The sequence below is a fragment of the Phyllobates terribilis genome, unplaced genomic scaffold (assembly GCF_046119375.1).
Source record: "Phyllobates terribilis strain yellow unplaced genomic scaffold, ASM4611937v1 Scaffold_12__6_contigs__length_324123572, whole genome shotgun sequence".
Taxonomy (NCBI): domain Eukaryota; kingdom Metazoa; phylum Chordata; class Amphibia; order Anura; family Dendrobatidae; genus Phyllobates; species Phyllobates terribilis.
Genome location: NW_027362772.1, coordinates 260,603,453 through 260,618,160, shown reverse-complemented (window position 1 = coordinate 260,618,160; position 14,708 = coordinate 260,603,453). Strand labels below are relative to the sequence as shown.

Below are 14,708 nucleotides of genomic sequence, written 5' to 3'. Positions count from 1 at the left end.
TGTCTTTGTCACCAGTAAAGACCCTGAACTACACCGTACCGTCTCCGAGTGGTTCCTGCTACCCCCATCATCCACGTCGGCTGCCCTGAGGCCATACCCCTCCCGTTGGGGGTTATACCATCTCCGCTGCACAACTGTGTCACCGGCCTCAGCGGTCTGCCCTGCAGCGGCGGCTCCATAGCTGCATTCAACGGGTGGCGTAGTCGTCCAATATCTACTGCTACGTACACCGCCACTCAGTCTGACTCCCTGGGCACGGACCGGGTCACCGCCACAAGGACTACCACCCCTAATAGATCCGGCTCCGGGTAACCCCTGCGTGCGCAACACTACACCAGAAAGCAGGCCCAGGGGCGCGTCAGGCGCACTTTTGGACTTCTCCCCAGGGAACAGGTATAAGGCCTCCTGATCAATGTCTGCCTCTGTGTAAGCTCCTGGCCAGCCTGCAACTGTGCCTAGCTTATGTGTCTTGCGTTTTACTCCACCTGTTGCTCTGAAGTAGGACCTCCGGTTGGTAACCACTTTCCCTGGACATCGGGGCCTTCGTGGTTCCTGGTCCTGTATGTGTCTAGCTTCAGGTTTGCCAGGGACTTGTAGTCCTCCTGGGATTCTGGTTATCCCTACTGGGTGTAAAGGGTCCCTGTAGGCTCGGACCCGGTGTCCGGTGTATATACTGGGGTGAGCCTGGTATGCTCCTCTGCCCCCTTGATCACTCCTTTCTTCCACTCGCCTTCGGCCACGCTCGGGGCCCTCACTAGGCTTCAGTGCTGCTGGAGGCCTAGCTTGCCTCACACAGCAGCCTGCGTGCTCCTATCTGAACAGTAACTTAACTAGAAACTATTCTGAAGACTCACACTAGACTTAGCTGCCTGGCTCCACCTTCCCTATATATATCCCTAACAGGGCTCCCTCTGCTGGTATGAGGTGGAAGGTGGAGGTGTTTGCATGTAGTGAGGGCCTCTTGTGGAGAAATCCGTGCACTCTTCTGAGTTCTGTGGCACCATGCGCAGCAGGGCGCCACAAACTCAGTGAATTGACAATGAACTTTGTAAATTAAAGGAAAAATTCCAAAGGACTCACGTTAAAAGTTTTCTCCATTTTGTCATGCAAAGCTTAGGGACTGTGGGCGGTAACCAGGTCCCTAGAACTATAGGTGTCATAGTCTATTCCTGTACCCCGGATTACTCCTGAAGGTGGAGACACCAGATTCACGTGCCTTACTATGCTCCTATATCAGCACTTATCGGTCCCCTCTCTCACCCAGGAAAGTGGGAAGCTGAAGTGAATAGGAAAACACTAACCAGACAAACAAGGGAAGACGGACAGGGATAAATGAAAATAAAAAACATACAAAATACACTCACCAAACAACAGAGTGGTACACAGGGGAGTTAACCCTAGAACGCATACCTGGGGCCTCGCAGGCCCGCCCTGTTAATTGTTTTCTATTTTCTGCAAGATTACTTTAGTTAGAATTTTGAAACTCTAGGTATTCCTCAGGTATATAGTTGTTTGTCTTTTTTGTTTGAGTTATTCCATGTTATTTGCACACGGGCCTAAAAGGCCACAGGTATGTGAAAAAGTAGATTTTTATGGTCATGCGTTCTAGGGTTAAAGGAAGGATAAACTACATAGGAGAGGATGAGGCTGTGCACACAGACAAAACTTCAAGCAACAATCTCCTGAACAAATCATTAAACACCAACTCCAACCACAAACTACATTTCAACTCCAAAACCAGGCAGCAAGAACTATCACTGGCAATTCCTAAGTGCCAGAGGCCAGCATATATAGCAGAGGGGAGTGGCCAACACTGAAGAACTGAGGCAATCCAGGTAGGAAAGCTACAGGAGCGTTAACAGAACAGATTAACCCTTGCACTGCTAGCAAGAAAAAATCCTGCAAGATGGTGAAGTACTTCTAACCAGTGCAGGAGTTTGTGAAACCAGTAGCTGCGATCGTCTGGTCCCTCTGTGTCGTGGTAAACCCATGACACATTTATTATCTTTATAATATCATTTTGGAGTTGGCTGCAACTTTCATCTAGATTCAAAAACTTAGTCATTAGTTTTGACAATGCCATGAACATCCAAATAGTAAGATAATACTCTGTCAATCTGGAAGAAAAGCAGTTTGTAAATGATTCCCTTTCCCAAATCATTATGCTACAATTGACAAATCTCAATTGCTTTGCCTAAACAAACTCTCCCGGTAGCGATTTCCCAAATCTCAAACCCAATCATCTGCGGTGTCATCTGTCTTGATTCTTTTCCATATGTTTTCACAAATTTCCCCAATGACGGATGGTTGTCAGGTTTCCAGCTGATTTCAGAAAATTATTGGCATGTTTGTACTGTGTTGGTGAATGTCAGACTTTTCCTGTCTAAACCCTCCTGTCTTCCTTATTCTAAGAATGTCAATAACATTTTATTCACCTCTTGTACATGTTTTAATTACTTAGCAATGCCATTTTCTTTTAAAGGGGATGTCTTACAAATACAACCTCTGTATGCCCTTTTAGGACTAAAAACCTTTAAAGGGGCTTTCCACCTCAAGGGAATTTGAAGTGTACCTTTCATTTCAGGGGACACATCAGAACAAGTTGCCACGTGTGTGTAGATGAGAAATAGCACATTTTCTGCCCATCATTGACTTACATCCTGCATTTTTCACCAGTTTTCCACATTGTAGCCTCCATATCTATTTTTTACTTATCTCTAAGCTAGTGGCGGTAAACTAGCTGTTATGATGTCTCTCAAACAGCATACGGAGAGAAGTGAGGGATTCTTGCTCTGCCATCTCTAAATTATGCAAGCTGGAAATCTTACAGCAGTACTGAGCAGTGTAGCTGTGAATCTAGCACTGGGGAAACAAACACTTACCTGAAAAACAGCAGCACAATCTATTTGTTTCTCTTTGTTTAACATTTCACTCTGCTCTTAAAGGGGTTGTCCGGGACTTTAACATACAGTATATGGCCTATCTTTAGGACACCTTTAAGAGAAAAGCAGTTTTCAATCTTGCCGATTTGAGCAGTCTATATGTTATTTAAAAGGGTTGCCTCATCTTGTGAAATATGTAAAATTGCAAAAAGCAATATTGCAATTTACCCCTTATTAAAAATCCTCTCCATTCTCAAGAACGGAGGGATTTTTAAATCTATAGTATACTGCTCATTGCTTAGGTTACTGGCCAACACTGAAATCTCAGAGGTGGCCGGTTTGCTAGGCAAGGAGCACGCATAGATGAGATAGCACATAATTTGGGACAACGGCGTAACCATGCTGCTGGACCCAACTGTTTGTCTTCTGGAGCAAACATACTCCCTGTATGCTCCTGAAAAACAATCATGAGACAACCCCCTTTAAATTGCTAACATGTAATACCACATTTCTCCTGTAGTGGCCGCTGCAGGGATAATGCAAAGCTGACAACTTTCCAGACAACGATCATCTGATTGCTGTGGTAGATGTCATCTGAAATTAGGCATCTATAAAAATCTCCTTTAAATAAATTAATAAGCCGTTTTATTGAACAGGAAATACCAATACCGCACAATGTTATCATGGATCCCTTTAAATGAAAAAAAAAAAAAAAAAAATTATATTTATATATATATATATTAATGCAAGAAGATGAACACTTTATGTTTGTTAATGTCTAATAAATCAGGTTTTATTCTAGAAATAACGATATACATTGCGTTTCGGGCTTATAAGAAGCCCAGATGAAATTTAATGTGCGAGTAATAACCTTACAAAGGCGGCGTCCCTACAGAGAGATTACAAGTCGAGTCATCTGAAAAGCTTTTTGTGCCACAGCTGTGATTAAAAAGAGGCATTTGCCAACTATAGCAGACACGCGTGTAATGTTAAGTGGTGCTGAAGTCAGGTTAACTCTCCGCCAAGTATTTTCTCTACAGTAATCACTTCTGCAGATATAATTGGATTTTCTAGTATGTTCCCATCACAGCATGATAGGGAATGGACTGCCTCCATAGGAGGGACAGAAATTAGAAGATACAAATGACCTCCTAACCACCACCTTCCAATTTTTTTTTAGCAAATCATACAGAAATTACATAATAGCATGAATGCAGATCTTTCATCACATTTCACACATAGGTAAATATTTTAGACCTGATGAAGCTGATCTACTTATTTTGAAAATCCATGTCAGAACGACTGTTTAATTCTGATATTAAAAGGAGCATTTTGGGAGTTCAGCTAAAGAATGAGAGCTCACGAGTCAGTGTATTTAGTCTCCGCTTAGCCAGCCTGACTGACAGCTGCAGCTTGTACTGAGCACTGAGATCTGAGCTGCAGCAGGAAGGAGGGACACTGAGGATCTGATAGTAAGGTTAAGTAGGTGGAGATTCAGTAGCCGCAGCAATGAGAAGGGACACAGACTGAGGAGCTGCCAATCGGGAGAGGTGGATAGAGATTCATTTTCAGCAGGAAGGAGGGACACTGAGGAGCTGCCAGTCAGGGTAGGTAGGTGGCAATTCAGCAGCAGGGAGGAGGAACAATGAGGAGCTGCCAATCATGATAGGTTAGTGGAGATTCAGTAGCAGCAGGGTGAAGTGACACTGAGGAGCTGCCAGTCAGGGTAGGTAGGTGGAGATTCAGGAGCAGTAGGGAGGAGGAACAATGAAGAGCTGCCAATCAGGATAGGTTAGTGGAGATTCAGCAGCAGAGTGAAGGGACACTGAGCAGCTGCCAGTCAGGGTAGGTAGGTGGAGATTCAGGAGCAACAGGAAGGAGTGACACTGAGGAGCTGCCAATCCGGGTAGGTAGGTGGCAATTCAGCAGCAGTAGGGAGGAAGAACAATGAGGAGCTGCCAATCAGGATAGGTTAGTGGAGATTCAGCAGAAGCAGGGTGAAGGGACACTGAGCAGCTGCCAGTCAGGGTAGGTAGGTGGAGATTCAGGAGCAACAGGAAGGAGTGACACTGAGGAGCTGCCAATCAGAGTAGGTAGGTGGCAATTCAGCAGCAGTAGGGAGGAGGAACAATGAGGAGCTGTCAATCAGGGTAGGAAGGTGGAGATTCAATAGTAGCAAGAAGCAGGGACACCGAGGAGCTGCCAATCAGGGTAGGTAGGTCAAGATTCAGTAGTAGTAGGAAGGAGGCACACTGAGGAGCTGCTAATCAGGATAGGTGGGTGAAGATTCAGCAGGGAGGGGGACACAGAGGACCTGCTAGTAAGGATAGGTGGGCAGAGGTTGAATGAAAGAAAAAAAAAAAAAAAGAATAATGTAGCCATTCTAACATGGATTTTTATAGTAAGTACACTAGTTTTATCTGGTTGAAGAGCTCTATTTAATGAAGTCAGTGCTTTGTACTGTGAAATCTGATGACGGACGACCCTTTCTAAATGCAATAGAAAATAGGGGAGAGTTTTTGACATGGAAGTAGTAAGGTAAAAAGCTACAGAGGAGAGGATGGCACTCACTTTTGCTTGTGTAATTATCAATGTTTTCTTTAAAGTCAGGCCATTTGCCCTCACTTGTTTCAATCCTCCTTATTGTAATGAGAATATTTTTTTGACAACTTGTCATCTCTACCTAATAAGCCACAAATCTCAGACACTCCACTGTGAAAGTCAGATTGTTTTTAATTTTTTTTGGGGTGTGTGTGTGTGTGTGTGTGTGGGGGGGGGGGTGGGGGTGCTAAAGTTATGGCAGAATAACTATTTTAAATACCAATAGTTATGGGAAACCTTTAATGTCCCCGAATGCTATTGACCTGCAGATATAGGGTCAATCTGCAAGTTAATAAGCTTACAATGCTGTCCAGCCGCCTTAGGTTAGGGTCACATGACCAGATTTTTAAGCTAATCACACTCCCCAAACTCTGATCAGAGTTTGATCGTGTGCTATGATTTTCTCAGGTGACAAGATGGAAAAAAAAATTGCCTCTCCATTTTGTCAGTCAGTGAAAATTGGACTGCACTCAGATGTCATTCCAGTGCAGTCCAATTTTTTTCCAAGGACTGACATTTTAAGAGATATTTATACCAGGGTCAAAACCATATTGCTAATAACTAGCACTATGGTAAGAAACCCATTACTTGGTCATATACTAAGACTTTCACAAGTCTTATTTGAATGGAGCTTGCAGGCTACATAAGGTCGGGGTAATCAGTCACCAATTACAATCAGGTCTATTCCTATTGCTGTAAAGACTCTCGAGTCATTCTGGCTCAAGCGTCATTGACTGAAGAAGTCCATTTTGCAGTTTTAATCCCTCTTGATAGCAACTATTGATAAGGCGACTTGATTCAGTGGAGTATTTGCTACATCAAGCACAGAAGTGAAATAAGTTCATCTCTCCTGGAGAAAAAATAACTAGCAAAAAGTTTGTATAAAAAAGAAAAAAAAAAAAAGTTATATTCCCTGATCCTCCGTCCTCTCACCGGAGCTGGATACAGATGTAGACATTGTCATCTACAGTCTTACTAAAGTTTTATTATTTAATTTCCTTCTTTTCAGCTCCTGAAGGTAAAAAAAAAAAGTTCCCATGTTTCAATTCCTACAGTGAAACGCCGACTTCAATCAAACGAAACTGTGGAGAATGTTGGCTGTAGCGCTTTATACGGAGAAAGGAAAAATGCAATTACAGTTCTCCGCAAAAATGTAACAGCCTCGGTGATGGAACACACATTACTTGGCCATGTAATAGATTTCATTTTTTATGTATTTATCAGAATTTTGTTTTCTGCTGACGGAAGAAAATGGATATTGTGGCTGTCTTATTTTTGGCAACTTGTTGAGGGTATTAAATTCATTATCTTGTGATAAGTTGGGTGCATGAACCAGTAACCAAAACCCTGGTACTAAAATTACAGATAACTCAGTTATTGGTCATTATGTTGTGATATGCATAAAAAATAATGTGTAGTGTATCCGTACAAAACACTTAAAAGGAATCTGTCAGCAGGATTTCCTCCCCCAAACTATTTATATGCTCATGTAACTCTTTCAAAAACAAGCGCAGCTATATCTTTACATGGCCAGAACGTTCCTCAGTTACTGAGAAATCAGCGCTTGAATTGATATGCAAATGAGGCCGAGGAGCTAGGGTAGATCTGAATCCTCTGTCACTCCAGCTCTATTCCCAACCTAGTGCCGCCGCCTCCTGCTTGACTCTCAGCTCCTTTGCTTGAAGGATAGAGGCGGTCAGGTGGCAGTGCTGGGAGGGTGTGACAATACAACTTAAAATCTTAATTAGCCAGACGATTAGATTTGTTAATCCAAGAGAAATACCTTATTGTGTTTTATTAGAGTTTGCTGGATGTGTTTTGTTAATGTTCTGCTTGCTGGTCTGTTTATGTACACTAATTTAACTTGTAAAGTGTCCAGCATTCCACTAATCTCATTAGTATCTCAGGAGTCTGTAATCATTGCTCAAAAATCATCTAGGCCCATTGTGTAAATGTTGAAAGAAGGTCCAGTGGAGCCTTAACCACAGGGAGTCTCACATGTAGACCCAGGTGATGCGGTCGACCTGAGAACAAAAACCTCCACTAATGCACACTTAGCTATGAAGGGGGGGGAGGGTAAGAGCAGTTCTGCCATTCAGGGGGCTGAGCTCAGAAGCAGAAGGGACATGTGTTTTTGTAGCAGTTAAGCCCCCGTCTCACATAGCGAGATCGCTAGGGAGATCGCTGCTGAGTCACGGTTTTGGTGATGCAACAGCGACCTCACCAGCGATGTCGCTATGTGTGACACTTTGCAGCGATCAGGCCCCTGCTGTGAGGTCGCTGATCGCTGCAAAGTGTCCTGGACCATTTTTTGGTCCTTGCCCTCCCGCTGGTCAGCACACATCGCTGTGTGTGACCAGCGGGACCAGCGAACAGGCTGGTAACCATGATAAACAGAGGGTTACTAGGGGCACACGCGCACTTAGTAACCCACTGTTTATCATGGTTACCACTCTGCTACGGTGAGCGGGAGGTTACCGCTCACCGTAGCAGAGTGGTAACCATGATAAACAGCGGGTTACTAAGTGCGTGTGTGCCCCTGGTAACCCGCTGTTTATCATGGTTACCAGCCTGCTCCTGCTTCAGCAGCAGGCTGGTAACCAGGAGCAGGACATCGTGGAAAGATTCTTTCCACGATGTCGCTGCTCCCCCGATCGCTGGTGAGCCTGCCTGTTTGACAGCTCACCAAAGATCACTTAGCGACGCACCAGTGATACTGGCCGGGTCACATCATTGTCGGGATCGCTGGTGCGTCGTTATGCGAGACGGTACCCTTAGACTGGGGACAGAGAATCAAGGAGGATCAGAAAGACTTTACAAGGAGAATGAGAGACATCCTTCAGGACAGCAGGTGGATTGCATGGCATTACCCAAAGAGACACAGATTTGTATTCTATATGATTCTAGTCTAAGGCAGTGTGCCCACGATGTGTTTTTTAAGCGTTTCTGCAGCTGAAAAAACGCTGCAGAAACACTTAAAAAATGCATGGTAGAAGGCCTGCCATGTTCCCCAATGATAATCCACATGTGCCGTGCACATGCTGCGGAAATTTCAGCTGCGGATTATCATTGCGGAAAAAAACGCAGCACTACCAATTATTTTGCAGAAGTGCTGCATTTTCTCCACCATTGACTTTCATTGGAAAGCATGGATTCCGCATCACTGTATATGTAGATGCGCATTCCATGTGTTCCAATGTGCGGATGGTACCCGGGTCTAGAGGAGAGGAGACTCTCCTCCAGACCCGGGTACCATAGAAACTGTAAAAAAAAGAATAAAATAAAAAATATACGCTATATTTACCTTCAGACGGCCCCCACTGCACTCGTCCTCCCATGCAGGCAGCTCGCGATGGACTGAAGGACCTGCGCTAACGTCATAGTCATGTGACGGCAGGTCTTTCAGTGCAGTGTACCGCGATCTGCCGGCAAGGGAGAACGGAGCGAAGCAAGACTCCAGGGGCCATTGGAAGGCAAGTATAGATTAATTTTTTTATTTTTAACCATTCTTTAAGGTCACACTATATAAATCCATGCTGGTTGCATGGATTTATATAGTGTGACCAAGTTGACAAGCACTTTCCCAGTGATGCTAAAATCGCTTGGAAAGAGCTTATCAACCGGCATGGAGAAATGCATGTGAAGAACGCTTCACATCCGCATGTCCCTGGCAGGAAAAACGCATGTACAATCCGCATGTACAATCGGCATGCGTTTTTTCTGCCAGGGAGATGCAGAAACGCTCAGGAAAAATCCGGAGCATTTCTGCATCGTGGGTACATAGCCTTAGGGTATGTGGCCCTGACTGGAAAGATACAGCTCTGCTCTATTTGACCATCAGAGAGACCATGGATACATTTTGAGGAGACCAGGAGAGGACGAAGAAGTCACCTGGCCCCATGGATATGTTGTTTGGAGTTGCCAGGAGGAACCCACGGAGACATTCAGAGAACCCAGATTGGGACCCACCGGTCATCTGACCCCATAGAAACTGTTGGAGAGGCCTTGTTGGGACCCTTGCGTCTCCTGGCCTTGTACATCGATGGACTGCTAGCTTCCTAAGCTTGCCGCTACCTTCTCTTTGTAGGGGCCCGCCAGAAGCGCGGGAGGGGGGGGGGGGGGGGCAGTGGTTGAGGTAGTCGCCCTTGGAAGTCTCCAAAGTCGCAGCTGTTCTATCCCAGGCGGGCGGAGCAGAAGGGTGAGACTGTGCAATGTTGTACCATCTTGGGTATTTGCTGGGACTGTTCTATATTGTTATTGTCCGCTTTGTGGTTCAATAAAGTATTGCCACACTATTTTACCCTCACCCTGTGTTGTCTGAGTAGTGTTACGCCCACGGAAGACCCCATGTCTTCACAGAGGGGAATAGAGTTGGAGTGACAGAAGCTTCAGATCTCCCATAGTCCTTCAGCCTCATTCACATGTCAATTCAAACGCAATTTCTCAGTAACAGAGGAATGGACTGGTCATGTAAAGCTATTGCTGGACTTGTCTTTGAAACACCTACATGTGCATATAAATAGTTTGGGATGTGAGATCTTGCTGACAGATTCAGATTCCCTGTAAATCTTTACAATTGGGTCTAAAGTAAGCATTTTCTTTTTTAAAGGCGCCCATAAACTTTGGATTAGCTCAATGATCTTTTGGCCGACCGCTCTCTCCCAACTGCTCCATACATATGAATGCTCGACAGAACATCATGTGATATCTCATATCTTCTCAAATATCATCTGTTGGGGAGAGTCAGAAGTCAGGAGTGAAACGCTCATCCCAACCCAAACAAAGCAGTTGCGAAACGCTCATCACAACCCAGACAAAGCAGTTGCGAAACGCTCATTGCCACCCAGACAAGGTAATTGCGAAAGGCATTTTTTTTTGTTTTTTAGGTGGGTGATCCACCATCATACAATGCTACCATAGAATATATCTATGCTACTCTCTGATTCCAGGGTACTAGCTTTGTTCATTTTGCTACTTTTTTTCTGACATTTAGGGTAGGGGTGCAGGGGCAAAGATAAAAAAAAACATCAGTTTCAGGAAAACAGTGGCACTTACAGCAGGTAAAAAAAATATTACAGATTTATTGTTTATGACAATTCGTCTTTGATCCATCTAAAATAAATAATAAAATAAAATATTTATCCTTTTTTGTAAGGGTAGTATCATCCAGCAGTCACTCTCTTCCATTTGTTCCCAACTTCTAGTTTTTTTTTTACCAAATTGATATTAATTTAGAGGAAGAAAACAGATAGAAAGAATTATATCTACAGGCTCTGACTACGAGGTTTGTTTGTTGTCTGTTGCCATGGGAGCACACAGTCCGGCACAGAAGTTGTACACAAATATAGTAGCAGAAAGTTTCTGTTTTCATCAGTAAATTTTTTAATTTTCTGCAGAACAACAAACAAAACGTACTAACCTTCTGTTCAGCTTCTAGGAATCTTTTCAGGTCATCTGGATCTAGGTGGTCTTTGTGGTTGCTGTACGTGAGCATCAGTAGGTAGAGATCCCGTCTTGTCGACATCATCTTGTAGAATGCACAGAACTCATCGAAGCCCAGCGTCCCCTGGTTGTCATCAGTATCCGCTTCCTAGGAAAAGTAAGATAAATGAAGACCATAAACCGGACAGAAAAAAAAAAAAAAAAAAGATAAATCTGCTTCTATAAACCCTGGCTTAGACAGAACCGGTCCACAGTCTGGAAAATGTAAAATGAGAAATTGGCAATATGGCACTTGATGACTTATGCCAAAATCCTATTTCCTTGACTAATGGGAGACAGAAATCCACTACTTTATTTCTCACTTTATTTTTGATGTTAATCCCTCATGCTTTACACTGCAGCTCCTTTTGAATCCATTATTTCAGGCATTCACATGGTAGACTTATAATTCCTAAATACCCATTGCCTTTTCACCAACATATGTTCCCGTTTTTAGAGGCCACTAAATGTTATACGTTGTTTTCCTGGCCTTCACATTTTTGACACCAGTTTGGCAGAAGAACAGAAGAAAATGAAGCATTTTGCAAACCATTCTGATAACAATGGATGTGAGAAGATGACGAGTTGCCAGGTTTTCATTTAGGTGCCAATTTAGGATTGCATGATTGCCAACTTAACCAGCAAAGCACGAGCCGCTATAGGAAATAAAAAAAGGGCCACGCTGGCAGGAGCGGTGCCAGGGCTCAGTAATGAAGTGGAGATGCTTTTGGATAATAAGCAGACGCGGGCATTCATTAAGGTGTTTACTATAATTGGATGCACCTCATTTCAGAAGTAAAGTACAAGGCTCTCTGTGAAATGAGGCATTGAAACACATTATAGACGCTGACACACAGGAGATGAACCAAAATGTGTCTGAAAATGAGGAAAAACTGATGATTTTTTTCCCCTCTTCTTAAAGAAACTCATTTCGTATAAAAATGCAATTGTGTAAATGTATATAATCAGTTTATTTTTTTTTTATTTTACATTTCTCATTTTGGAATAATCGCCACCTAGACATAGCAGTTGTAAAACGCTCATCGTAACCCAGACAAAGCAGTTGCGAAAAGCTCATCGCACCCCAGACAAAGCAGTTGCAAAACGCTCATCGCAACCCAGACAAAGCAGTTGCAAAACGCTCATCGCAACCCAGACAAAGCAGTTGCAAAACGCTCATCGCAACCCAGACAAAGCAGTTGCAAAACGCTCATCGCAACCCACACAAAGCAGTTGCAAAACGCTCATCGCAACCCACACAAAGCAGTTGCAAAACGCTGATCGCAACCCACACAAAGCAGTTGCAAAACGCTCATCGCAACCCAAAGCAGTTGCAAAACGCTCATCGCAACCCAGACAAAGCAGTTGCAAAACGCTCATCGCAACCCAGACAAAGCAGTTGCAAAACGCTCATCGCAACCCAGACAAAGCAGTTGCAAAACGCTCATCGCAACCCAGACCAAGCAGTAGCAAAATGCTCATCGCAACCCAGACCAAGCAGTTGTGAAAAGGTCATCGCACCCCAGATAAAACAGTTGCGAAAAGCTCATCCCAACCCAGACAAAGAAGTTGCAAAACGCTCATCGTAACCCAGACAAAGCAGTTGCAAAACGCTCATCGCAACCCAGACAAAGCAGTTGCAAAACGCTCATCGCACCCCAGACAAAGCATGTATTGCTTTTTTGCAGCTTTTTTTATGCATTTTTTATCCAAATTAAAAGCAGCTTTTTTTTTTTTTACAGTACTAGCAAAAGCTCTGAGATTTCAGAAATCTCGTGCACATGATTGTTTTTTTTTCTTCTTAGAAAGTTGCCCTTAAGACTCTGCCGCCAAAGCTTATTATAAATTAAAGGGGTCGTTGCCAGTGTAAGACATGAAGATCAGAAGAGTGGACTGTCATTTATTACATGTCTCACACTGGTAACGCCTCCTCTAAGTTCTGCAGATTCTTGGGGAGATCTATGCCTGGCCCATAGATCTAAACAGCTCATTTACATATTAAGAAAAACGTGGATTTCTCTGGAATAAGACATCAGATCGCAGATATCAAGGTGTCATTTTATCCAGCTTCCTATGACCTGCATGCCCATATAGACGGCTTAGGACGACTGATCCTACTGACAGATTCCCTTTAAGTCACATCTGCTTAGCTGATAATTGTGACAATGCATTTCTTCGGCAGAACAACGGATAAAGCAGGAAAATCTGCACAAGTCATGTGTTTGGTCATACAGGTGAATGGCTTGGAGTTGGAACTAGTGTCCAACTATTAAACTCTTTGCTTATTTGTCAATCATTTCTGTCAAATTGGAAGAGATGATTTGGTTTCCATTTTATAATTTTTTTTTGCTATATGTACATTTTTATTATATCATTATTTTCTTTGGATATATCCCTTTCTTCATCCTCTGAAGTTTGCAGTTCTGGCTAAAAGAAAATATCTCCCACATGAGCACTGCCGGAAAATGCACAGTGTGAGCTGGGCTTAAAAGTTCTTCTAAAGGAATAACAGAATAATCCTGGAGCCCGGATCACACGGCTTTCACACTTTCTTTAGCTAAAATTGGAAAAAAGTACTGTAGCCCAAAAAATAGGAGACGCTGACAAAACTTTCAATCATACATTTGCTTTAGCTAAGAGCTTTGGCTTTAAAAAAAAAAAAAAAAAAGCGGCATAAAATAAACCCCCCTGCCCTCATTGCCCCAGAGACCAGGCTTCCAATAGTTTTAATAGTTTATAACAGAAGAACCATTTCACAATTTCAGCTATATTAAAGCCGTTCAATATTCACATTTTAAAATACAAAACCGTATACATTATTAAACAGCTCCATTAGACCTGATGACAATGGTGTACTTGCTTTGAAAACCAATATCAGAATGGCTGTAAAATCCTAATATTTGAATGAGCCTTCTAGGAGTCCAGCAGAAGAATAAGAAAGCTCATGAGTCCAATTGTATTTGTGGTCATCCAGCTAGCCTGACAGAGCTGTAAATTGTACTGAGCTGTGTGAGGACTCAGCAGGGAAGAGGGACCCTGAGGAGCAGTCAATCTGACAAGGTTGATGAACGTTTAAAATCCATATCAAAATTGCTTTTCAGTCATTTTCATAGTCTTTAAGGTTATAGGTAGGTATAAAAGTCCATCGGGTTCAACCTATAGGCTAACATTTTGATCAAGAGGAAGACAAAAATCCAAGGAAGATCTTAATTGCCCCATATTAGGGAAAAAAATCCCTTCCCGACTCCACATATGTCAATCAGACTAGCTCCCTGGATCGGCGTCCCATCACAGAATTTTGGAAAGTTTAAACTCAGAGTAAGTACACCAGACTTGTCAGGTCTAAAGAATCCCATTTCATATTTTTCTTATGGCTTTAAAGGGATTTCATGGTATTTCCCAACGATAGCTTATTCTTATGACATGCCATCTGTGTGGGATTAATGGATGGGCACACCACCCGGGACTGCCACTAAAAATAGGGACAGTTTATTTTGGGAGATTCAACACATGCCTATAAGGTCAATAGGCTACTGCAGCCATTTACTGATCCCCAATCCCCTCCTTTACTTGCTTTTATTTGCGCTCCTTTTTGGACCAGTTTTACATAACACAGTATCTGTAAATCTATGTAGTTATTGCTGTAAACTGTCTTCCTCCATTGCAAAGTGCAACGTCCAGGATGTTCTATGCCTGCAAATAATAAAGAACGGAAATGACACTAATCGGGAAGCAATGGATGCT

At 43.1% G+C, this 14,708-nt stretch overlaps 1 protein-coding gene across 12 annotated transcripts in view; it reads right to left on the bottom strand.

Annotated features, from left to right (window-relative positions):
• Window positions 1-14,708, bottom strand: part of PLCH2 (phospholipase C eta 2) — an 816,520-nt gene that overhangs the window by 166,986 nt on the left and 634,826 nt on the right. For all 12 annotated transcript variants that reach the window (XM_073656915.1, XM_073656916.1, XM_073656907.1 and 9 more), the window contains one exon: window positions 10,903-11,069. In XM_073656915.1, coding sequence (XP_073513016.1) covers window positions 10,903-11,069 — 167 coding nt within the window. The remainder of the gene's footprint in view (window positions 1-10,902; window positions 11,070-14,708) is intronic.